General features: G+C 43.9%; 1 protein-coding gene across 2 annotated transcripts in view; it reads left to right on the top strand.

Moving 5' to 3' along the window:
* paxip1 (PAX interacting (with transcription-activation domain) protein 1) overlaps positions 1 to 25971 on the top strand; it is a 118308-nt gene that overhangs the window by 10106 nt on the left and 82231 nt on the right. For both annotated transcript variants that reach the window (XM_078537060.1, XM_078537057.1), the window contains exons 2-5: positions 2008 to 2142; positions 6258 to 6301; positions 11425 to 11488; positions 19969 to 20082. In XM_078537060.1, coding sequence (XP_078393186.1) covers positions 2008 to 2142; positions 6258 to 6301; positions 11425 to 11488; positions 19969 to 20082 — 357 coding nt within the window. The remainder of the gene's footprint in view (positions 1 to 2007; positions 2143 to 6257; positions 6302 to 11424; positions 11489 to 19968; positions 20083 to 25971) is intronic.

Raw genomic sequence — 25971 nt, 5'->3', positions numbered from 1 at the left:
GCATATGAAATTTTATCTGCTCTTTTTTTAAAGCAGAATGCTATTGCAGAAGCTTAACGTTCATGTACTGGCAGAGATCTGCAAAGCGTTTGTTTCGAAATTAGTCTCTTTATTGCAACAGCGCTTCTTCAAGTCCCCCATTCCATGCTGTTCCGCCCATCCCTAACGCCGTCGTCCTCTAGAATCCCGGGATGGTTACAGCACAGAGGCTGTCATCTTCCAGTCTGTACCATACCTATTTGAACATTGTTGGAGCTATTCTAGTTCTACAGGAATAAAAGCAAAGCTCTGTGGATGCTGGAAATCTGAAGAAGGGAAAAAAACACCAAGTGCTCGGAAAAACTCAGCCGGTCTGGCAGCATCCGTGGAGAGAGTAACAGTCAATGCTTTTGAGTCCAATATGACTCTTCTGTGGAACTCTAATTCGGGTGGGTTCCTGGCTGAAAGCAGAAGTGCAGATTTCCTTTAAGGTGATGGCGGCGCAGTGAGGTGTGGTCGATATTCATAGACTCGTTCTGCTTGGCAGGCGGTGGCCAGTGGCTTCCAGAGAAACAGGCTTTGAGGAGGGCTTGTTGCAATCTGCCTGGTCAGCCTGGAGTCCTGCTGTTGGTTGGTGATGGTTCCAAAGAAGTGTCGTATTGGATTCGAAATATTGTTCCCCCCCACCTCCCACCCCGCTCCGCACTGAATTTTTCCATCACTTTTTTTTAGTTTTAATTCCAGTTAATAGGAGTCTGACTTGGGATTTGATGCTTGTATGAGGATGCGATTTCCATTCAGCTGAGAAAGTCCTGACCATACATCTCCAGTATTCAGATAAATGTTGGAGATGCTAGTTTTCGTTTGCATGACTGCAGCACTGTGAGCAGGCTCTGTAACGCTGTGTGTGTGTGTGTGTGTGTGTGTGTGTGTGTGTGTGTGTGTGTGTGTGTGTGTGTGTCTTTTTAAAAAAAAACTTACTGTTGAGGTGTGCTGACTGATTTAATAATGGCACTCCATAAATTTGAAACTACAGGCTCTCTGACATTCTGTTCTCCCATTCAGCAAGCTAATGATTGCAAATGTGCACTTAGTGGAGCTGAGATGACTTTTGTTTTTACCGTCTAATGGTGATGGGTATATTCCAGAGGTAGAGTTTGGAATGAACATGTTCTCTAATGGCCAGCTGTTTATCACGTCAAGCCCCCTGACGCTCCATCATACGGCAAAGCCACTGACTCTCTTCCGTTTGTTGCAGCTTATCTGTGGTGGGATGCTGCAACATTCGCAATTGCGTAAACTTGATGAAATGCCTCACCAGTTGCATCATGTTTGTTTTCCTCCTGACTGATGCACGGATCTAACCAAAGCAGCGGCGCAGAATTTTGCCACTGAGGTAGCGTTGGCTTCCACGTGGCTCTGCCTGGAGGTGCAAATCATCTGGCGACCTGTGCCGAGGAGCGGATACCCCGTGGATTGCGAATCACCCACAAGTTGCTGAGTGATTTACTCGGTTCGCCTCTCTTGGTTTGCCTCTCAAAAACGGCAGCTTGCTCTCCACCTCCCTATCATTTTTAAGAACTTGCTGGATCTCTACATTAAGCAAAGTTAGAGCTGGCCTTTAACGGGAAAGTTACTCTTTTATCAAGGTGATAATTGTTAATGCAATGGTGATCAATCGCTAAGGCACAGAAAGGAAGCTATTTAGACTGGCTCTAATTCCGAGTGATAGTAAATTCTTAGAGACTTAAAACTTACATTTTTTTTTCTGTTTTTGATTATCTTTTTCTGTCGCCTCTTAATCTTTTCCCCTCATTTTTCTTTCTATACCTGATTTGACTCTAGCTCACCCTATTTCCTTCTCCGTTGTTCCTCTATTTCTTTCTCAATCCTTAAATCTCATCGGTTGACAAAGTTGTACCATTTGTATTGTGGGCACGCATGGCTCTTAACTTGAGTGGAATTCAGTCGTGAGTTCACCCTGTATCTCGTGTGTGTGTGTTTACAGCTCACTCTTTGTTTAATTAGGTGATTCAGCTGCTGAAGGCTGGAAAGGCGAAAGAAGTCTCCTACAATGCATTGGCAACGCACATCATTGCAGAAGATGGTGACAACCCGGAAGTTGGAGAAGCCCGGGAAGTGTTTGATTTGCCAATAGTCAAGGTGAGCTTTATATTGTCTCTCTCTTGCAGAGCAGAAATATTTTTTCAATCGGGGAAGCCAGTTGCTAAAATGGCTTAGAGCCGTGCTCGCCAAACGATTATTTTTCCCCAGTGTAACCCCGTTTTAATGCCTTAGACTTGGTGCTGCGAGAGTTGGTGGTGGTGGGGGAGGCAACATGAAGATGAAACAAAAGCAGCCAAATAGTAACCTTCACTGTTTAATCATTAAAGTGCACACTAAGTTTAAACATCTGAAAATCATGTGTTTTTAAATTTTAACAATTTTGTACAAATGTTATCTTGCTCACTGAGTCCAGGTGACAATCTGGTAGTGTGATTTTTGTTTTAGTGCACATCTAATCTCCAACGTGGCTTCCAGGCTCGATCAGCATCGAGATTTGATACAGACCAACATGCTGAAGTGAACTGTGAGCAAGGGAGAAAAAAAATTAGGTGCACGTATCATGGGACCTTGGGCCTGGTCCCATCATGTTCCTGACAGAGCCTCTACTCCGCAGCCACCATTACAGCCTTGAAGCTTGTGACCCTCAGTTGGGGAATCACTGTCTTAGAGGACCAATATAAATGAGTATTGCAGTGGTTGCACAGAAGGAAGCCATTCGGCCCAGCTACCCCGTGCCAGCTCTCTGCAAGAGCAATTTGACCAGTCTCACTTGCCCATCCTTTCTCCGTAACCCTGCCAATAGTTTCCCTTCAGGTGCTTGTCCAGTTTACCTTTGAACACAGTGATTGAATCTGCCTTCAGCGCGCGCTCAGGCAGTGCATTCTCACAGTCCTGTGTTTTTTTTTCCTTTGAGAGTTGCGTGTTTGGATCGCTTCCCTTCTCCACGTCAAAATAAAATTCACCATTATTTCTGCACTTATTTGTAAAGTATTGCAAATGAAGGAGTACTTGATATGGCTCGATATCAGTCATGTGCGCACTTATTATTTTCCTTGTGCCTCTGAAATATCTGTTTTTTAACCATAAAGCTGTTGGATAAAGTACACGTCTGCAGGTTTTGTCAGGCTTATAAAATTATAGAACAGCACAGCACACAAGGAGGGCATTTCGAAGAACCATTCCAGTCAGCCCCATTCCTGCAATCCCGCACTCTTTCCCCATATTCATGCAATTTATTTTCCTTACAGTAGATTTGATATACGGTGTGGGTGGGTGTATTTAAAATTGGGTTGATTTTTTTTTTCCCCAAATATAAATGTGACTACAAACAAGATGCCAGAATACACCACAGGCTATTGTATTTTTTTTTTTAAAAGGAGAATTACAAGAGTAATGACAGTAAAATATACCTTTCTTAGTACTTATTCTTCCTTTTTCAAATATTCTGTCGACGGTAAATCATTTTCAATGTCTCAGACAAATTATTAAAACATCCAAGAGGAAGCTTTTAAGGATGATACTTCGAAGTATTTTTAAACTTGCAATGTTTTATTCAGATTATTGGCTGTGAGGCTCTGAAGTTTTCAAATGCGCTGTTCAAGAAGCAATTGGACACACTCATTCTTTTCCTAGAAAGACCAAGAAGGGCTTCCTCATCCATACTTCACTTTGCATATGTCAACTCTTCCTCGACAACATGGCGATGGCATCAATTGCAGGCAGATTATCGCCCCATACCCTACTTGGGTGGGTTGCCCTGCGCAGTTTTGCTATCCGATGCGATGGATGTACAAGGGCAGCACCAAAAGTAATTTCTCCGTGCTTTCGGCTTGTTTGCTGTGAAGTGGTAATGCTGCACCTTGACTGCGTCCAGCGGATGGCAAACCATCAGCTTCTCACTGCAGCGATTCCTCTGTGCACATCCAGGTGAGGGATGTCGGTGCTGAGAGTGGGACAGCTTCCGGTGTGCCACTCTCGGCCTTGCGCCACCTTTTTGTTCAGGCGTTTGGATGCAGAGTTTATCTCCCTCTACTTTGCCAAACAATGTGCCTCAGTCCCCCAACTTCAAACGCCCTGCTCTCTCTCTCTCTCTCTCTCTCTCTCTCTCTCTCTTCCCCCCCCCCCGTTTTACTTTACCACTTCCCCCACAATCCTGTGGGGTCTCGGTGGGTTTGGCTTAACGGCAATTGTTACCATGTTCTCTATTGAGCTAAAACATCCTCATTTCAACAATTCCTGTCTGAAATTATAAGCCCAAGGTTTAACCACCAACTGTTTTCTCCTCTAACTTTGACCGATTTTTCAAGGGGAATGACTGCTGATTTTTTTTTTTCCAGATTTATAATGACCTGTATAAGTTCTGTATCCCATTTTAAAAATAATTTATATGTTTTATACTTTGAGCACAGTATTAGTTGTGCAAAGTAAGATTTCTCTCCATCTCTGGGAAGCCCTGAATCATTCAATAATTTAGAAGATCGCGAGTAGGTTACCAAAGTCTCTCTGAAGTCTTTTTTTAGAGGTTATACAGAGGAGAACTATAGAAGTGAAGCCTTGGATCAGAAGTCTTTTGAAGTAGTTTTCTTCCATTCCCTCGTCAACCCAGTACTTAATGCTTCTTCAGCTTAATGCAACGTTTTAATTAAAATGCTAAATTCAATTTTTGACTTAAATTTTTTTCTCTCATGAATTAAGTAAAACCACTTGCTTTAATATTTATGGACATATATCAAGTTCTCCAGCAGTAACCTAAAGAGGAAGCATATAATATTTAATGTACTATTGTAATTGAAATCTTTACCTACTATTTCAACCTGCAGTGGTTTTAATGTTTATTAAAACTATTGAATTGTGCCATGGTGTTCGCTGGTAGGGATCAGGGCATCTCACTTTCAAAGGATACTTTGTAATGTGGTGGGGAGCGGGGAGGTGGTGGTTTCTTGTTGACTGGATGGATATGAACTAAGATTGACAATGTGGTTTTCTGATGGACTGGGCTTGTACCCACTGGAGCCCAGAACTAGTGGGGTACTGTTTTAAAATTTAGGGTTTGCCCTTTTAGGACAGGTTTTTTTTTGAGGGTTGTGCGACTTTGGAACTCTCTGCCTCCGAAGACGGTGGAGCCTCAGAACATTTTTAAGGCAGAGGTAGGTAGATCCTTGTTAGGCAAGGGAATCGAAGGTTATTGGAGGTAGATGGGAATGTGGAATTCGAAACACAAACGGATCAGCCATGATCTTATTGAATGGCGGAGCAGGCTCAAGGGTCTCAATGGCCTACTCTCCTGCCTTTCCCAGAGAATTGAGCACATAACCTATGGTGAGTTGCAGTGCTGTACTGCCAGGCCTTGCAGATGGTGGGCAAGACCAAGGCCCACTTGCAAAACTATTCAAAGAAAATCAAATGAGCTCTCTCAGGTAAATTGGATTGGTGTCGACTGCTTCAGTTGAGGAGCTGGCACCAGGACAGTGGCCTGCTGGAATATCATTTCCATGATTCTGCAGTTAGTGTCATTGAATTATTCTAACCAAATCAGTCTCTTCCAGAGCAAGTTTAAGGGTCACATGTAATCCTGAGCAAAGCCACTATCTATTGCAAAGGCTGCTTTTCATGTGGTAAATGTATATTTGTTTATCCACTCATGGGATGTGAGCATTGCGGGCAAGGGCAGCATTCATTGCCCCATCCCTAATTGACCTTGATAAGCTGGCCACTGCTGCTCGTGTGGTGACTTTTAATTTATGTGGTGGTTCGACACAACAGAGTATTTACTTCCTTTCAGAGGGCAGCTAAGATTCAAGCATGTTGCTGTCAGCCTGGAGTAATGTGGAGGCCAGACCTGTAGAGGACAGCAGCTTTCCCTCTCTAAAGGGCATTAAAGAACCAGTGGATTTTTAGGACAGTCTGGTAGTTTCTTCTAGGTTTATTCAATGAACTGAAGTCAAATTCGCAATCTACCATGGTGGGATTTGAAACCTGTTTCTGGATTATTGGTCTGGGCTTCTGGATTACTAGTCTAGTAATATAACCCATGGTGTTGCCAGCCCATTTAAAAGGAAATGTATGGTTGAAGTGAGCTGCAGAAGTAAAGTTTGAAGATTAATTGAACCCAAGCTAGCATGGTTATTAACTTGTGAGAAGTGGAAAATCATGCAATTTTCAGAATGCTGAACCGGTATTTATTTATTTACTCTTTTTTTTTTCTTTTGCAGCCATCCTGGGTATTTTTATCAGTCCGATGTGGCCAACTCCTTCCGTATCCTTTCCGTGTTCAAAGGAATATTTCGTCCGTGCGGGAGATGCGTTGCATTTTGGTACATGTGAGAAAAAGCCTAAAGTAAAAGCAAAATACTGTGGATGCTGGAGATCAAGCTGTTCCAGTACAGCTATAATACCGGCATCTACCTGGCTATGTGGAAAATTGCCCAGGTATGTCCTGTGTACGCAATGCAGGACAACTCCAACCCGGCCGATTACCGGCTCATCAGCCTACTCTCGATCGTCAGTAAAGTAATGGGAGGGGTCATCAACAGTGCTATTAGGCAGCACTTGCTTAGCAATATCCTGCTCACTGAAGGCCAGTTTGGGTTCCACCAGGGCCACTCAGCTCCTGACCTCATTACAGCCTTGGTTCAAACATGGACAAAAGAGCTGAACTCCCCCAAGGTGAAGTGAGAGTGATTGCCCTTGACATCAAGGCTGCATTTGACAGAGTGTGGCATCAAGGAGCCCTAGCACAACAGAGTCAATGGGAATTGGGGAAAACACTCCACTGGTTGGAATCGTACCTAGCACAAAGGAAAATGGTTGTGGTTGTTGGACAGTCATCTCAGCTCCAGGACATCACTGTAGGAGTTCCTCAGGGTAGTGTCCTCGGGCCAACCATCTTCAGCTGCTTCATCAATGACCTTCCTTCCATCATGAGGTCAGAAGTGGGGATGTTCACTGATGATTGTATAATGTTCAGCACCATTCGTGACTCCTCAGATACTGAAGCAGTCCATGTCCAAATGCAGCAAGACCTGGACAATATCCAGGCTTGAGCTGACAAGTGGCAAGTAACATTTGCGCCACACCAAGTACCAGGCAATGACCATCTCCAACAAGAGAGAACCTAACCATTACCCCTTGAAGTTCAATGGCATTACCATCACTGAATCCCCCACTATCAACATCCTGGGGGTTACCATTAACCAGAAACTAAACTGGACTAGCCATATAAATACTGTGTCTATAAGAGCAGGTCAGAGACTAAGAATCATGCGACAAGTAACTTGCCTCCTGACTCCCCAAAGCCTGTCCACCATCTACAAGGCATAAGTCAGGAGTGTGATGGAGTACTCCCCACTTGCCTGGATGAGTGCAGCTCCCACAACACTCAAGAAGCTTGAGATCGTCCAGGACAAAGTAGCCCACTTGATTGGCACCACATCCACAAACATTCACTCCCTCCACCACCGGCGCACAGTAGCAGCAGTGTGTACCATTTTCAAAATGCACTGCAGGAATTTCCCATGGCTCCTTAGACAGCACCCTCCAAACCCACGACCGCTATCATCTAGAAGGACAAGGGCAACAGACACATGGGAACACCACCACCTGGAAGTTCCCCTCCAAGTCACTCACCATCCTGACTTGGAAATATATGGCCCTTCCTTCGCTGTAGCTGGGTCCAAATCTTGGAACTCCCTTCCCAACAGCACTGTGGGTGTACCTACACCACATGGACTGCAGCAGTTCAAGAAGGGAGTTCACAATTGCCTCAAGGGCAGCTTGGGATGGGCAATAAATTCTGGCCCAGCCAGTGAAGCCCACATCCTATGAATGAATTATAAAAAAACAGTGCTGGAAAAACTCAGCCTGCCTGGCAGCATATATGGAGAGAGAAACAGAGTTAACGTTTTGAGTTCCTGCTGAGTATTTAAACAGCATTTTGTTTCTGTATAAGCTGAAGTAAAATTTGGAGATGAGGTATTGTACAGCTGGTGGAACTGGAGGTTTTCTCTTTCTGGGTGGCTTCCCTTCCCCAATTCCATTCACATGCTCATTGTTACCCTGTCTCCAGACCCACTATTGTTGTTTTTAAATTCTTTTCTCTTTACCCCTCCCAGACCCCCTCTTCTATTGTCTTGCCTCCTTTCACTTCTCCACTCTCACCTGCCCTCCCAATTCCTTACCCCAACCCTTCAGTACTCCTCCTCAGTCTTGTTGCTCTCTAGCTGCTGTCCCAGGCTTGACTCCCTCATGGATAGGTCTATAGCTTCATTCTGTGCCTCTCTTGGCATCCTCCAGGCCCACCGATGCACTTGGCGCTGGCTCATTATGGGTAGTAATTCCAACTGCCCCCATCCCACTCTCTTATTGACTTTCCTGCCCAGTGCACCCACTGGAAGCTAACCTTGCCAATCTCTTTCCTGTGTAACTGACCTTTAAACCCTACACACACACACGCAGAGTTGCCCTGATAGACTTTCCCCTCACCATCCCACTACGCATCTCCCCATAGAATGTGCATTCACTTAAGAACAAGGCCCTTGCTATCCATGAACGCCATGGCTGGAACAGAAACCTGGCTGAAGGGTGATGACATCTTTTCCCCTGAAGGAACCCTCCCTGCCTGGCTGCATCTTCCACACTCCCTCCTTCAAGAACGTCATAGTGACAGTGTGGCGCTTATCACCAGACCACACCTTAACGTGACCCTGTAGTCCTCTGGCACTTTAGAATCATAGTCATAGAGGTCTACAGCACAGAAAAAGGCCCTTCGGCCCAATGAGTCTGCGCTGGTCAAACAAGTACCTAACTATTCTAATCCCATTTTCCAACACTAGGCCCATAGCCTTGTATGCCATGGCGTTGCAAGTGCACATCCAAATACTTAAATGTTATGAGGGTTTCTGCCTCTACCACCCTTTCAGGCAGTGAGTTCCAGATTCCTACTGCCCTCTGGGTGAAAAAATTCTTCCTCACATCCCCTCTAAACCTCCTGCCTCTTACCTTAAATCTATGCCTCCCTGGTTATTGATCCCTCCACCAAGAGGAAAAGTTCCTTCCTGTCTACCCTATGTAAGTTCCTCATAATTTTATACACCTCAATCATGTCCCAACTAAATCTCCTCTGCTCCAGGAAAAATAACCCCAGTCTATCCAATCTCTCCTCATAATTAAAACTCTCCAGCCCTCCTTTGAGCATTGCACCCTGTTCCACCCTCTCTCTTTTGAAATCGTCATTCCCGTGTACGGTATAAATTTCCTTGCTGAGTTATCTTCGCTTCTCTCCTCCCTCGGCCTCTTCACCGAATGGCTTCTCATCCTCGGTGATTTCAACCTCCGTTTCAGCTCATCATGTTCTCTCTCTCCCCGGATCTTGCCTCTGACCTCCCAAATTCTCTCCCTCCATGTAAACTCTGCCCAGCTCGTGTCGATGGCTAACCCCTGGCACGCCGTGTGGTTTTGCCACTCCCACCTCATAAGGCCATCTCTACCAGTTCTGTGTATCACTCACTATCCACACACCTTCCGACCCCAGCCCCCCCGCCCCATATTCCATGCTCCAACCCTCCGTCCTTTGGAAACCATCCCTGGAAAACTATCCCCCAAGTCCCTTAGAACTTCACTTACAAAATACCAACTACTTTGCCTTTGGTCCCCCGTTTCCTGCAATATTTCTGCAGTTACTGATTTGCTCAACCAAACCCTCACCTCCATCTTTGCCCCAGCCCCCAATAAAACTATTACTCTGTGTCAGGACCTGGATGGGAGGAATGTGTAGTTTATCTAGCCCCAGTACTCTGCAGGTCGCATCATTAGTGTAAATGTTTAATTTACTTTCGCTACTGTTAGACCCAGAATAAAAGCGACTTTAAACAGGCTTCTTTCAATAAACTCAATGATTTATTATAAAATGAAACTCTTTAAAACCAGTTGCAAGAACTGGTTAACACAATCTGTAAACTGGAAGTGTAACTACCTATCCCTTCTACAATACCCCCATGCACACAAACAAAGGATGAACAAATAGGGTCTCTGCAGAGATTGGTCGGGGGGGTGCGGTGTTGATGAAAAAGCTTCATGAAAAGTATAAACTTTTCAGTACTTTCACGCTGTTCCCTCATGCAAGGATGGGTCACTAGTCCAAGTAGATGCCTGGAGGTTCTCACCAACAGAGCTTTAAAATATAAAGCTCATCTTCGTCAGGTGATTTCCAGTAAACCACCAGCACCGTTGCCTTTAAAACAGTCCCCCACCCCCCGGCCAGCCATTAAAGTAATTACAGTTCAAATAAGCAAATAGCTCTCCTTCTCGAGTGCCATGCTGGTCATGTGTTTCTTTTGAAAAGGCATGCTTGCTCACTGTCCACGGTGAATTTATGATCTTATTTTAAAAAAAATCCAAGTCAGTTCCCAAGTGTCCAAATATTGCAATGTCCTTCCAAATTTTAAAAGATAAAATCGTTCTTGAAGGTATTGGTTCCCAACATCTGTCATCCTGCCCATTCCCCTCGTCTCCACTCTCTTTCAGTCCAAGGGATACTGACGTGAAAGAATATGGTGGTCAACCAGTTTAGCCATCGTCCTTCAGATCTGACTGGGCCGTGTAAAGCTGAATCAGGTTCTGCTGTTATCAGCTAAAACTGTCCACTATCCTAGGATCACCATGGAATGCAAAGACAAACCCCAGCTGCTTTTCCCAACTGCAAACAGTGTCCAGAAACCACACTTCCTCTAGCCCTACAACCCTTGAGATATCTGCTCTCCTCTAATTCCGGCCTCTTGTGCATTCTCAGTTATACTCGCTCCACCATTGATGCCTGTGTATTCAATTGCCTAGGCCCCAAGCTCTGGAATTCCCTCCCTACACCTCTCCGCCTCTCTACTGACTTTTTCTCCTTTAAGACGTTCCTTAAATTCTGCATCTTTGACCAAGCTTTTGGTCATTTGTCCTAATATCCTCTCAAGTAGCATGTCATATTGTTTTATAATGCCCCTGTGGAGTACCTATGGGTGTTTATTGCATAAAAGGCACTATATTTATATAATTTGTTATAATTTCAGGAAAATTTTCTCGCAGCATAATTAGTCGAGCGTATTCTTAAGTGCCTACAAGTGCTCTGCCTTAGAAATCTGCAATGGCTTGATGATTCTGTTTGCTAGCTACACACCAATGCGTGCATACACAGGTGGATCAAAATTCTGTACCACCTTAAACTTCCCCGCACTCCTTCAATACTGTGTTAAACCGTCTTATGTTTGTACACGCTGGTGCACATCTGTCTCTTGTCAGGCAGTGAATTAGCCCACCAGTGTCATGTAGCACTGGCACTTTTAATTTTTAACCCAAGTATAACTCTGCAGTTAATTTTCTTAACTTAAAGCACAGAGTGGCTGGCTTCTCTCCAGAGGGAGGACAAGTATTTTCGGGAGTTGCAGCTTGCCTGTCACGGGTACGTCTTCGCAGTTTTCTCTGACCTTCCCCGGCCCCCATTCCTTAAGGCTAAGAGAATTATTTTAGCTGTAGCTGCTTGTTAAACGATTCACATATCTTGCCTCCCTGTTGCCTGTTGGAAAGACCTGAATTGTTTCTGAGCTGATGTGCGATAGGCTAATTATGTTAAAACTGTTGGCATAGGAAACGGCTAATTGTTAATACTTAATTCTGGTTTAATTTGTTTGTAAACAATCCACCTTAAAGTGAATAGCAAAAGTTGATTCTTCATGTTGGGCTCTTCATTTTTCTGAACTTGTTATCTTAATAATTTTGTTACTGAATGTAGTGTTTTACATCATGTGGTAAATTAAGGTCTTTCCCCCCATTTCCCTGTTGAGCCTTCTGGTCTGTATTTCTGTTGTCCTTGTATATACTTTCTGTGTCTTGAAGTACTCTGGACTGATGTTGTGAATCTGCAAAGCTCACTTGACCCCTGCCCCACCATCACCCAAAGAGATGCTGGCACTTACTGTTCATGTTGAAACTCAGAAACCTGGTTTTGCTTACTATTTTTTGACAGAAACAGTTTGCATTTGTGTACTGCCTTTCACATCCACAAGACATCTGAAAAGACTTTATTGTCAATGGATTGCTTTTGAAGTCAGTTACGACATAGGTGAATGCAGCATCTAATTTGTGCACTGCAAAATGTATCGCCGTTCATACACTGTCGCTGGGTCAAAATCCTGGAACTCCCTTCCTAACAGCACTGTGGCTGTACCTACACCACATGGACTGCAGCGGTTCAAGAAGGCAGCTCACCACCACCTTCTCAAGGGCAACTAGGAATGGGCAATAATTGCTGGCCCAGCCAGCGAAGCCCACATCCTGTGAATGAATGGAAAAGAAAAATCCCACAAGGGCAATGAGATGAATGATCAGCTAATCTGCTTTGGTGGTGTTAGATTAAGAGTTAAATGTTGGTATGGGGAGCTTTCTGCTTCTCTGTTTCAACTGATCTAAACTGTTTGAACTAAGCTTTTGCATCCACCTAAATAGACAGGTGGGGCTTCAGTTTAATGTGTCACAATGTAGTCATACCTCATTACTACTTTGAAGTGTCAGTTTAGATTATATTTAATTCTTGAGGCGAGCTTTTAACTATACAGTGACAGCAGTGTTACCTCTGAGCCAAGCATATACTTGAGGTTGATAAGCCTGGCTGCGAACCCAAGAACAAATGAGGAAGGTGCCTGAGCAATAAAAATGATAGCAACTGCCAGTTTCTGCAACTGTACGCACAATGTCACTCTTCCATCCCAGTCTTCTGTGCGGTTTACCACCTCAATTTTGGCTCTGTGGTTTTTTTTCCCTTGCTGTCCAAATGTACTTGAATCCAGCCGTATTACACACAAGATCAGTTAGTCACAGATTTCTTAAAGGAGCACACACACTGTCACTGCACATGTGTTGATGCGCCCAGGTTGAGCTCTTGACTCAACATCATCCTTGCACACCATATTTCAAAAGTCAGGAACCTCTAATTTCCATTTCTCTTCCTCAGACGGAAGTGCCAACTGTCCACAAACACGCATTCCACAGTGCATGAAGTTGAGATAGTCATAAGGGGGGGAATTGGGCAGTAGTGAATTGAATACTAGCTTTACACCCAGCCTCATTCTCTTCTCTACTGAAGTCAACCCCATAATTCTTTCTAATAGTTTGAATATGAGTTCCAAAGTGAGCCTATCATTTTAAACTTTTTAAAGAAAAAGTTAACTTGAAAGGATCGTAAAAGGATCAAGAACGAGAGGGCGCAGATTTAAAGTGATTTGAAAAGAAGCAAATGTGACGTGAGAATAAACTTCTTCACATAATGAGTGGTTTGGGTCTGGAATGCACTGCCTGGAAGTGTGGTAGAGGCAGGTTCAATCAAGGCATTCAAGAGGGCATAAGATGATTATTTGAATGGAAACAATGTGCAGGGGTACGGGGAAAAGACAGGGCAATAGCACTAGGTCATTTAATGTTCATTTGGAGAGCCGGTGCAGACATGATGGACCAAATGGCCTCCACTTGTGCCTTTAAAATTCTGTGATTCTGTGCTGTCCAAGTCCTCTCTTGCCAGTGGAAAGACACAGGGAAAATGTTCAGTGTTCTTTTACCCTTTTTTAAAAAGCATATTTTCTTTTTATTTCATGATGTGCGAATCACTGGCTAGACAGCATTTAATGCCCACCTCTAATTGCCCTTAGGTGATGGTGGTGAGCTGCTTTCTTGAAAAGTTGCAGTCCATGTGGTGTAGGTACACCCACAGTGCTGTTAGGGGAGGGGTTCCAAAATTTTGACCCAGTGACAGTGAAGGAATGGCAATATATTTCCAAGTCAGGATGGTGTGTGGCTTGGAGGGGAACTTGCAGGTGGTGGGGTTCCCATTTTCCTGCTGCTCTTGTCCTTCTAGATCGTAGAGGTTGCGAGTTTGGAAGGTGCTGCCTAAGGAACCTTGGTGAGTTGCTGCACTACATCTTGTAGATGGTACACACTGCTGCCACTGTGGTGGAGGGAGGGAGTGAATGTTGAAGGTGGTGGATAGGGTACCAATCAAGCAGGTTCCTTTGTCCTGGAATAATTCAGAATTAGATACACAGAATTTTGCAACACAGGAGGAGGCCATTTGGCCCCTTGTGCTTGTGTCCGCTCTTTGAAAGAGCTATCCAATGAGCCCCTCACCCCAGTTCTTCACCACCACCCCCCAATAATCCTGCCGATTAGTCATCTGGAAGTATACGCCCAATCATCTCTTGATGGTTCCTATGAAAATCCGCATCCAACACCTTTCAGATAATGCATTCCAAGTCTTAGCAAACTTTGTGTGAAGAAATAATCTGCCAATTTCCCCTATAGTTTCTCTGCCAATTATTTTAACCTGTGACCCCTGGTTGCTGGTGCATTTGATGGACGGGACACGCCTATTGCTCTATCAAAATTACTCATGATTTTGAATACACCTATTAGATGTTCCCTTAATCTTTTCTGCTGTAATTTATGAAACCACGGCAGGTAGTTGGAATTAAATTATGGATTAGTCAAAACCGAATTGAATGACAAACAGGCTCATGAGGCTGGATGGCCTATTTCTGCTTTGTATAATCCTAAAGTTTTGTTCCTTTTTTTTAAGAAAAAGTGAAATTTCTTGTATGAAGAAACAGCATCAGTACAGAACATTTTTAATTTTGATTTTTTAAAAGCTCATTTATTACACGCAATCAAAAAATATATTGCACAGAACTAGGAGTGTAGAAATTGGAGGATAAGCTGATGAATGTGTGGCTGGAAAGATGGTGCAGGAGGGAGGACTTTAGATTCCTGGGACGTTGGGACTAACTCGGGGTGGGATGGGATCTCGACAGGCCTGGCAGGTTGCAACTAAATAAAGCTGGGACTGAGTTCCAGGTGGGATGTTTTGGTCATGCTATTGGGAGCATTTAAACTAACTTGGCAGGGGCATGGGAACCAGGAGATACTATCAAGGAAGAATACCAAGGTGCACAATATACTGGAAGATAGCACTGGAATAAGGAATAATAACTGAATAGGTGGGACTAAAGAAAGTGAGAAAGTCATAAAACCTACCTCAGTGTTACTGTGCATATATGTGAATGCACTGAGTGTGGTAAATAAGATTGGTAAGTTACAGGCGCAGATTGCCATGTGGAAATAGTTTGTGGCTATAACAGAGACCTGGATCAAAGAAGGGCAGGACTGGGTGTGAAATATTCCTGGATGCAAGGTGTTCAGGAAAGATGGGGGAGGACTGGGGGTATTGATAAAGGAGAGCATTGCAGTGCTGGAGAACGAGGATAACCCTGAGGGGTCAAGGATTGAATCGAATTGCCTAGAGCTAAGGAACAAAAAAGGTGTGATTATATTGCTTGTTGTCTATAGACCACCAACTGGTGGGGAGGATGTGCAGGAACAAATCTGCAGGGAAATCTTAGAGTAATTATGATGGGTGACTTCAATTATCGGAATATAGACTGGGATAGTAGTAGTTTAAAGGGCAGAGAGGGAAAGAGTTCCTAGAGCATGTTCAGGAAAATTTCCTACAGTTTGTTTCCAGTCTAACAAGAAAGGAGGCACTGGTTCTTGGAAATGAAGTGGGCCAAGTGAATCAAGTGTCAATACGGGAACAGTTAGAGGACAGCGATCATTGTATCACAAAGTTTAGGCTGGATTTGGAAAGGACAAGGAACAATCTAAAGAAAAAAATAATTCATTGGAGGGGAAGCCAACTTCAATGGGGTAAGAACAGATTTGGGTTGACCAAACTGGAGTCAGAGGTTGGCAGGAAAAACGGTAGAACAGTGGGCTACCTTGAAAGAAGGGGGAGTTCAGGCACGGTTGAGGTATATTACCTTGAAAGGGAAAGGAAGAGCAAACAAATCCAGAGCTTCCTGAATGATAAAACAGGTAAACATTAAGATAAGCATATTCTTGCTTCCTTTTGACAGATGTCGGGTATGACATACAATTGAGAACCAGGCTGAATATCGAAGGCTCAGTGGAGAGGTGAAAAAGCAAATGAGAAAAGCAAAGAGGGTGTATGAAAAGAGACTGGCAGCCAACATAAAAGAGGATCCCAAAGCCTTCTATAGGCATACACATATTAAAAGGAGGAGTGGGGCCAATTAGGAACCAAAACGGAGATTTCCACATGGAGGCAGAGGGCATAGCTGAGGTATTAAATAAATACTTTGCATTTATCTTCACCAAGGAGGAAGATGCTACCCAGGCCCTGGTGAAAGAGGAGGTAGTTCAGACACAAGAAGGGGAAGTTGAAATTGATGAGGTATTAGATAAGCTATCTGTACTTAAAGTTGATAAAGCACCAGAACCAGATGAGATGCACCCAAGGATACTGAAGGAAGTGTGTGTGGAAATTTCGGAGGCACTGGCCATAATTTTTGCCTTCCTTCGACTTGGGTGGTGCCAGAGGAATTGCAAATGTTACGCCCTCGTTCAAAATAGGGTGTAAAGGTAACCCCAGCAACTACAGGCCCCGTCAGTTTAACTTCAGTGGTGGGGAGACTTCTAGAAACAATATTTAGGAACAAAATTTAATAGTCACATGGACAAATACAACTTAGTTAAGGAAAGCCCTCATGGATTTCTTGAGGAAAAATCATGTTTAACTAACTTGTTGGAGTTTTTTGAAGAAGTAACAGTTACTGAGGGCAATGCTGTTGATGAGGTGTGTACGGACTTCTGAAAGGCATTTGATAAGGTGCTGCACAACAGATTTATGAGCAAAGTTATAGCTCATGGAATAAAGGGGACAGTGGCAGCGTGGATACCCGGCAGTTGGCTGATTGAAATAGAGTACTGGTTAATAGATTTTTATCAGGCTGGAGGAAAACCTGTTAATGCCCTAGACCTTGGTGTACAGGACACAGACACGTTGTGAACTGTGAGGATAGTGTAGAACTTCAAAGGGGCACAGACTGGTTGGTGGCAGATGAAGTTCAATGCGGAGACATGTGAAGTGACTCAATTTGGTAAGGAGAACATGGAGTGACAATTCTAAAGAGGGGGGTGGGGGGTTGCAGGAGCAGAAGGACCTGGGTATATATGTGCATAAGTCACTCAGACAGGACCGAATGTATAGTTGCCAAATTTGCTGATAACCCAAAGATGGGTAGGAAAGTAAGTTGTGAAGAGGTCATCAGGAGTCTGCAAAGGTGTATAGATAGGTTAAGTGAGGAGCAAAAATTCAGCAGATGGAGTATAATGTGGGAAAATGTGAACTCGTTCACTTTGGCAGGAAGAATAAAAAGCAGCAGTTTATTTAAATGGGGACAGATTGCAGAACTCTGAGGGACAGAGGGATTTGGGTGTCTTGGTACATGAATCTCAGGTTAGTATTGTAGGCACAGCAAGTGATTAGGAAGGCAAATGGAATGCTGTCACTTATTCCAAAGGGAATGGAATATAAAAGAGGCGCATACAGTTTTGGTCTCTTTATTTAAAAAAGGACATAATTGCATTAGAAGGTTTTCAGAGAATGTTCACTTGACTGATTCCTGGAATGGGGGGGTTATCCTATGAGGAAAACTTGGTCAGGCCGGGCCTATATCCTTGGGGAGTTTAGAAGAACGAGAGGTGATCTTTTTGAAATACACAAAATCCTGAGGGGATTTTACAGGGTGGATGCTGAAAGGATGTTTCTCCTTGTGGGAGAGACTAGAACTAGGGTACACAGTATGAAAATAAGGGGTCTCCCATCTAAGATGGAGATGAGGAGAAACTTTTTTCTCTGAGGATCGCGAGTCTATGGAGAACACTTTTCCCCAGAGAGTGGTGGAGGCCGGGTCACTGAATATTTTTAAGGCTGAATTAGATAGATTTTTGATTGACAAGGAGTCAAAGGATATAGGGATATGAAGGAAAGTAGAGTTGAGACCACAATCAGATCAACCATAATTTTATTGAATGGCGGAGCAAGCTCGAGGGGCTGAATGGCCGTCTCCTCCTACTTCGTACGTACAACTTCCTAGGCTTTATTAATAGGGGTATAGAATACAAGAGCAAGGAGGTTAATTTGAACATGTACAAGACACAAGTTTAGCCTCAGCTGGAGTATTGTGTCCAGTTCTGGGTACCACACTTCAGAAAGAATGTGAAGGCATTGGAGAGAGTACAGAAAAGATTCACGAGAATAGTTCCAGGGATGAGGAGCTTCAGTTGTGAAGATAAACCGGAGAAGTTAGGACTGCTTTACTTGTGGAGGAGGGGGGGGCCGGGGGAGAGTTAGAGTTGTTCAAAATCGTGAGGGGTCTGGACAGAGGAGATAGGAGAGACTGTTCCCATTTGTGAAAGGATTGCAAATGAGAGGGCACCGATTTGAAATAATTTGCAAAAGAAGCAGAAGTGATACGAGAAAAAAACTTAGTCTGGAATGCACCGCCTGAGTGCGTGGTGGATGTGGGTTTAATTGAAACTGTTATGTGAAAAGGAAGAATGCGCGAAGGTTATGGGGACAAGGGGAAGAGAATGGCACGAAGTGAATTGTTCATTTGGAGCGTTGATGCAGACTCAAATGACGACCTTCTGAGCAAATGAAATTCTGTTTTGGGTGAATTTTCTTTCCCTCAACCACTTGAACTGTGTACCAAATACCACTTGGATTAAATGCCAAAGTGGGGATCTCATAAAATATTCCACGATGGGTAAGTATTTGTAAGAAATCCCTCCTTTTTGGTTTAGAAAAATTTATAAAATTAACTGCGGATAGTTTATAATTCTAGACCTATCCTGCCGACTGTTATTTTTTGAGCCTTGTTGCTGCATTACCTGCTGAGGAGAGGTGAACAGTGGAGGAAGTTGGTCTCAGTGTGCTGAAACGTTCTTCCAGAGCACTCCGGCCACATGCAGGAAGGATGTTTCCCCGAGGCTGGGAGTCTAGAGCCAGGTGACACAGCCTCAGAATAAGAGGGAGGTCATTTTGGACAGAGATGTGGAGGAATATCTTCACTCGGGTGGGGGGGGGGGGGGGGGGGGGGGGGGGGTGGCAAATCTTTGGAATTCTCTACCCCAGAGGGTTGTGGAGGCCCAGTCATTGAAAATGTTCAAGACAGCACTCGATATATTTCTAGATAGTAATGACATCAGGACTGTGAGGGTAATGTGCAGGATTACGGGGGAAAAGGCAAGAGATTGACACTAAGTTAAAATGCTCAGAGAGCTGGTGCAGACATGATGGGATGAATGGTCTCCTACACTGTAACAATTCTGTGACCAGTGGATATGAGAATAGTGTGGGGAAAATGGCCATGATCTGATTGATTGGTGGAGCAGGGTTGGGGGGGCCAAATGGCCTACTTCTGTTTCTTATGTTCCTTTGCAGGTAAAGTACAATCTGCCAAATGTTCGGGGAAGGAGAAAGATCCATTGTAATTAATTTATTAGCCATTATTAATCTTCAATACCTGGGGCATTCCTGCAAAAAATGTGTTTCTAAATAAAGTTGTCGTTCTGCACTCCTTTCCCTCAGTATAAGAATGTTTAAATACGGACACCAGCTGCATGGTTGCTTGTGGAGTCGGTGTGAGCCTATGTTGAAATTTTAGTAAATGAATGGGAACGCTGAAGAGAATAAGTTGCGTTTGCTGGAAACTGGGTCACCATTGTTCTGTTTCCATGTGAAGTTCCTGAAACTTGTTGAGATGTTGAAAGAGTAAAAGATTCACTTCTGAATTGCTCAGAATAGACCAGGCTCTTGAGCTGGCATAGAATTTACATATAGAAGACGCTTCAATGTGTAGCTGAGTTATTTGGAAGGTCAGATTCTAGGTGAACACTCCCCATTCAATTAGGGCGCAGGCTTGTGGTGAGATTCCGAGGTCATTTATTTTGTGTTGAACCGCAGTAGTGTAATAAGTGAATTTAAAAAAGTACAATGGATAAAGATACCTGAAGTATCACATTTCTCTGTTTCAGGTTTCCACTGAAGACCGCAAAACACTATGGGCTTTAATTACTTTCTACGGAGGGGACTGCCAGCTCAAACTGAATAAGGCTTGCACCCATTTAATTGTGCCTGAACCTCAGGGGGTGAGTGTATTACTGCTGGCATTGTAGCTTGGAATTGTACTCTGTTAAGATCTGGTTTTTACAGTACGGCTGACGTGTGTCTACAATATTGACCTTCACTGAGTTAAAATTGCCTATTTTATATCCTTTGCTGTGCCTGGACATCCAGAACTGGGAAGGATTCTAATCCACCTTGACACGCTTTCATTGCTAGCTGGTTAGGAGTCAATGAAGTGACTGTCATGTGATGAGGTTGGTCTTCAGACAGGCTGATTGTAATTGTCAAGATGTGATCTTTCTCCTTAAAAAGTGTGAGGAACTTTGGGGAACAGGGAGAGCTTTCCACTTACACTCTTACCCCACTAAGCACATCCCAAAAGGCGAGAGATGGCATTTGAGCAATAAGGTGGGTCAATTTTAATGTTAAACTGGCCTTTCGAGAACAAAATCAATCCTTGACTTGTGTTGATTGCAAATCCCCTTTAAGTTTAGTTTCACTTGAAATCTTTGTAAGTTGCTAACTTTGTGTGTCGCCCCAATGTGTTGACCTTTCTGACTTCTTTTGAAGTTATTATTTTAAATGCCCAGAAACAGGCCATTCGGCCCAAGTGATCCATGCTGGTGTCAGTGCCCTACATGAGCCTCCTCTTTCACTAATTCATCGCACCTCTTTTCTTTCCCTGTAGTCCTGCAGATTTCTCCCTTACAGGTATTTTTTCCAACTCCCTTTTGAAAGATGTGACTGAAGCTGCTTCACCACCCTTTCAGACGGTGCAGTCCTAGTCATAAGAACATAACTAGGAGTAGGCCACGCAGCCCCTTGAGCCTGCTGCACCATTCAGTAAGATCGTGGCTGATCTCCCTCAACTCTTAACCGCACGAGCCAAAATCCTGTAACGACATGCTGTGTCAAAATAAATCTCCTCATTAGTGGAGTGGGCAGATAGGTGGCAGATGAAGTTCAATGCGGAGAAGTGTGAGGTGATGCATTTTAACAGGAAGAACATGGACAGACATTATAAACTAAGGGGTGAAGTTTCGAAGTGGGTGCAGGAGCAGAAAGACCTGTGTGTATATGTGCATATATCATTGAAGGTGGCAGGACAGGTGGAGAGAGGAGTTAATAAAGCATATAGTATCCTGGGCTTTATTAATAGGGGCATAGAGTGCAAGAGCAAGGAGGTTATGCTGAATTTATATAAGATACTCATTAGACCTCAGCTGGAATATTGTGTACAGTTCTGGGTGCCTTGTTATAGGAAAGCTGTGAACACATTGGAGAGAGTGCAGAAGAGGTTTACAAGAACGGTTCCAGGGATGAGAAACTTCAGCTATGAGGAAGATTGGAGAGGTTGGGACTGTTCTCTTTGGAGAGAAGAAGGCTAAGAGGAAATTTGATTGAGATGATCAAAATCATGAGGGGGCTGGACAGAGTAGATAGGGAGAAGCTGTTCCCGCTTGTAAAATGATCAAGAACGAGAGGGCACAGATTTAAAATGATTGGCAAAAGAAGCAAATGTGACTTGAGAAAAAACTTCTTCACACAACGAGTGGTTCGGGTCTGGAATGCACTGCCTGAAGTGTGGTGGAGGCAGGTTCAATCGGGGCATTCAAGAGGGCATTAGATGATTATTTGAATAGAAACAATGTGCAGGGGTATGGGGAAAAGGCAGGGCAATGGCACTAGGTCATAATCCTCATTTGGAGAGCCGGTGCAGACGGGATGGGCCGAATGGCCTCTACTGTTAAAATTTTGTGATTCTGCTGTCCCTCCTGGATTTTTTTTGCCAGTTTTCTTAAATATGAATGGAAATAGTTTCTGCTTGTTTTTTCTATGAACCTGCTCTTAATTTTGAAATACTTACTCTTCCATATTGGTGCTGAAGCACTGGCAAGCTGCTGAAGAAAGACAGTAACCCCAAACTCTGACTTTCATTGATTTAGCCAGAGTAGTTTGATGGTAATTTGTTTTTGTATGTGTTGGAGAGAAAAAAGAATGTATTGTTTGTTAAAGGGACATCGCCTTCACTGATCTTCGTCGTAACGGTACGAGAATGGATTGCTGTTATTGAAGTCTACTGAAATCTTTTAATGGCTTGTCCTTCAAACCCATCGAACTTGCCTTTCAGGCAGGCTTCAATGGTCAGTCTGTGTCAGACCATAAAGTGTTCTCTTTTACAGCCAGTTGTTAAAAGCAAATGTGCATGGGGCCAGACTAAGCTGTTCTGCTGTGTTGTAGCCGTAAACATCCACTTAATGTCTGTTTGCCACAGAGGGGGGTGTCTGTGTCGACTGGGGAACAATGCCAACATCTGAAATTGCTGCTCGTGACCTGTGGCCAATGATGATGATCCTGTGGGAGCATCTGCAGCCTAAGAGGTTTTATTAGCTATAACTGCTGACTTTTTCGTTCCAGCAGGAAATAAGCTGAATGTTTATGGTGCCATCGTTAATTCTAGGTAGCTTCTGACTAACAGTAAAGCTTTACAGTTGTCTGCCTGACCAGCTTTTTTTTGGTTCTTCCACCTGAATAGTTTAGTTCCACAAGGTAGGTGATGCCATATCTCGACCTATGAAATCCATTTTAAGCTGTGACTATCAGTCTGAAAAAAATTCTCCTGTGCTTGGTGACCCGCATGGGCTCCTTGTCTGGCAATGCCTGAAATTTTTTTTAAAAAGCGCTCCATCCTTGTTTTCAAATCCCTCCCTTGCCTTGTGTCCCAAATATCTCTACTTTCCCCCAGCCCTGCAACATTCAGATAGATCTCCGTGCCTCTCTCCATTTCTGACTTGTGTTTCCCCGAGTTTCATCACTACACCGTTGGCAGCTGTAACTGGCTGGGCCCAATGCCTGGAATTCCCCTCCCTAAATTACCACGACCCGCTACCTCCCTTCTTAGGTGGATGTAAAAGATCCCACGGTAATATTGCCAAGAAGAGCAGGGAAGTTCTGCCCAGCGCCTTGGTCAACATTTACCCCTCAATCAATTCACAAAAACAAATGATCTGGTCATTACCGGGCTGTTTTTGAAAGAACTTGTGCGTAAATTGGCTGCTGTGATCCCATACTACAATGACTACCTTTCAAAAGTACTTTGATGGCTGTAAGGTTCTTTGGGATGTCCTATAAACATATGAATTAAGAGCAGGAGTAGGCCATTCATCCCCTTGAGCCTGCTCCACCATTTAATAAGATCATGGCTGTTGTGTGTGTGGCCAATTCCACTTTTCCTTCCCACCCCCTATATCCTTAGATTCTTGATTGACAAGGGAGTCAATGTAACTCAACATCCAATTGCCGTGCCTTCACCACTTTCTGGGGAAGAGTTCCAATACAAAAAAAATTCTCCTGATCTTTGTTTTAGATGGGAGACCCCTTTTCTTTAAACTGTACCCCCTAGTTCTAGTCTCTCCCACAAGAATGCACCACTGACTTTCCACGGCAATGCCACTTGCCAACCAATCAGCACTCGCTTCACATACAGTATAAATTGTTGGTTTCCCTCTTAGATTGAGTGCGTCCTGATGAGTGCAAGATGAAAAGCTTCGCCATCTCTTTTTTCAGCAATACTGTACTACCAAACGACTAATCTTAACTGTGCTCTTTGCCTGACAGTGCCCAATTGTTTCTTCACCAAAACTAACCAGTTTCCTCTCGAGTATGCTGGTGTATCCACCTCCCGTGTCTAGCCTTTGTCACCCTAACCAGCACTTGGTCACCTTCCACCCCAGCAACTGGTACCACAGACAAGTAGAAATTTAAAGAAAACCGGGATGAATATTTTTGTTAATAGTTTGAGTGCCTGCTGTTCTACTCTCACAGCTGATGAATTTTTTTAAACTGTAAAAACAATTAATAAAGTGGCAAAGAGTTAGAATACCAGCATTTTTTTTGCCCTAAATTTTGTTTAAGACTGAATAATGGAGGAGCACTGCACTCCTATTGTACATCAGTAAAGTGATTAGAGGATCTCAGGCGAGGCTGGGCAGATTGTCACGAGTCCAATAACCCCCCCAACGGCTATTGTCCAACTATTTTTCCATCTTGATCTGCGACATTTTCAGTTTCCGGGGTTTCGTTTTAGGAATAGGGATTAAGATGAAGTGGAATCATGTGTTCATTCTAAAGGTGGTTTTTACCCCAGTTCAGTGCGCTTTCAAAAGAAAAGCTTGCGTTTATAGTGCCTTTGATTTGATCAACATCCCATGGTGTTTCACAGGAGCAAAAGAAGTTTGGCAACAAGCCACTTACGATGATGCTGGGAAAGCTCTGTGAAAGAAGTATGCTTTAAGTAGGGAGGTGGAAGTCCGTGGTAGCCTGTGAATTGATGGAGGGATAAATGTTGGCCAGGGCGCTGAGGAGAACTTCCCTGCTCTTCTTGGCAATATTACCGTGGGATCTCCTACATCCACCTGAGAGAGAGCAGAGGGTTGTGGCCCCCCCGCCCCCCCCCCCGCCCCCCCCCCGGCCGCCTTTAACATCTCAACTGAGAGATGATGCAATATTGAACTGGAGTGTTAGTCTAGATTATGATGCAAAGGTTTCTGGCTTGGGGCCTGAACACGCAACCGACTGACCCAAGAGGCAAGGGTGATACCAGTCGAGCTACAGCTGACTTCCCATTGAACATAGATTTGGAGGCTCAACATGACCGGGGTAGGGGAAACCCCATCTTTTTCACTGCACTCAGTACATGAACTTACTCCGACAAAATCTCGGTCCTTTGCTTGAATGGGCCGTCTTGGAATTTTTAATTACCCACTTAATAAGTGTTAAACACTTGCCAGCTAGAATAATTCAAGCTAGAAGTGCCTCTTGCTGTACTCGTATAGAATGAATGTGAAGAAGCCTATTTATCCTTGAATAGCGAAGTTTAAATGTGATGCGTGCGCAGTTGTACCGCTTCAATCAGTGAAGTTGTGAGTGACGGAGCCCAGAACTCTACTCATTCCCACAACCTCAGTGTGATACTTATTCTCTCTATTTAGTTTCTCATCATGTTTTTTTTTAGGATTTTGGAACTAGAAAGGGCTGTTCTCTTCAGCAAAACATACAAATACACACGTTCCTCCTTCTGAATTGCTGAAACACCGGACACAGCCACAGATTAAAAATTGGTTGGGAAATTGGCTGGCTCCCTTATGGATATGTGGTGACCCTCACCCAGTTTTTCTCTATGCTCTGTACCTGGATGATTCAATATGCCCAAATTAGGAGCACTGAAAAAGCTGCACCAGTTTTTAAAAAAAAATCAATGAGGATACTAAACATATAGATCATGTTTTATCTAACCTCACATTCTGAGTGGCAATTTAAATTTACGCACCTGTTTTCAATTATTGGCAAGATTCAGCTTTGGATTTTCTGTGCATGCACGGACAAATGCACTTGACGTGGATGGGTGGTGGTGGCCATCTTGCATTGGCAGGAGACTCGATGTAAAAAAAAACCATCCTAAAATGACTTTTTTTTTTAAAGAGGGAAAACTGGGGCTCTTTTCCTAGAAAAGAGAAGATCAAGCGTGACCTCATAGAGTTCTTTAATCCCATCGTACTTCATCATAGCTTCCGTCCGTGGGTGGGATTCCAAAACTAGGGGGGAGGGCCTCCCCCTCGTTGGGTGGGCCCAGGAGCAGCTGCGAAACGGTTCATCGCCTGCGATCGGGCCCCTACCGCGATTTCACGCTGGCTGGCCAATTAACAGCCAGTCAGCGTGACATGCGCACCGAGCACTGGCGGGGTTGCTGGAGAGGGGGGTAGTGTGAGCACTGAAGTTTGCACATGTGCAGGAGTGCGCTCACTGAAAGCACAGAGCTGCCTCAGGGAGCTGAAGGATTTAAAAATGAAATATAAAGATTTGCAAAATACGGGCAACATGTACCCACGTGCGACTCTTTGTTACGTGAACAG

The sequence above is a fragment of the Cetorhinus maximus genome, chromosome 3 (assembly GCF_964194155.1).
Source record: "Cetorhinus maximus chromosome 3, sCetMax3.hap1.1, whole genome shotgun sequence".
NCBI lineage: Eukaryota > Metazoa > Chordata > Chondrichthyes > Lamniformes > Cetorhinidae > Cetorhinus > Cetorhinus maximus.
The sequence above is the reverse complement of the archived record's forward strand: the minus strand, read 5'-3'. Positions and strand labels throughout refer to the sequence as shown.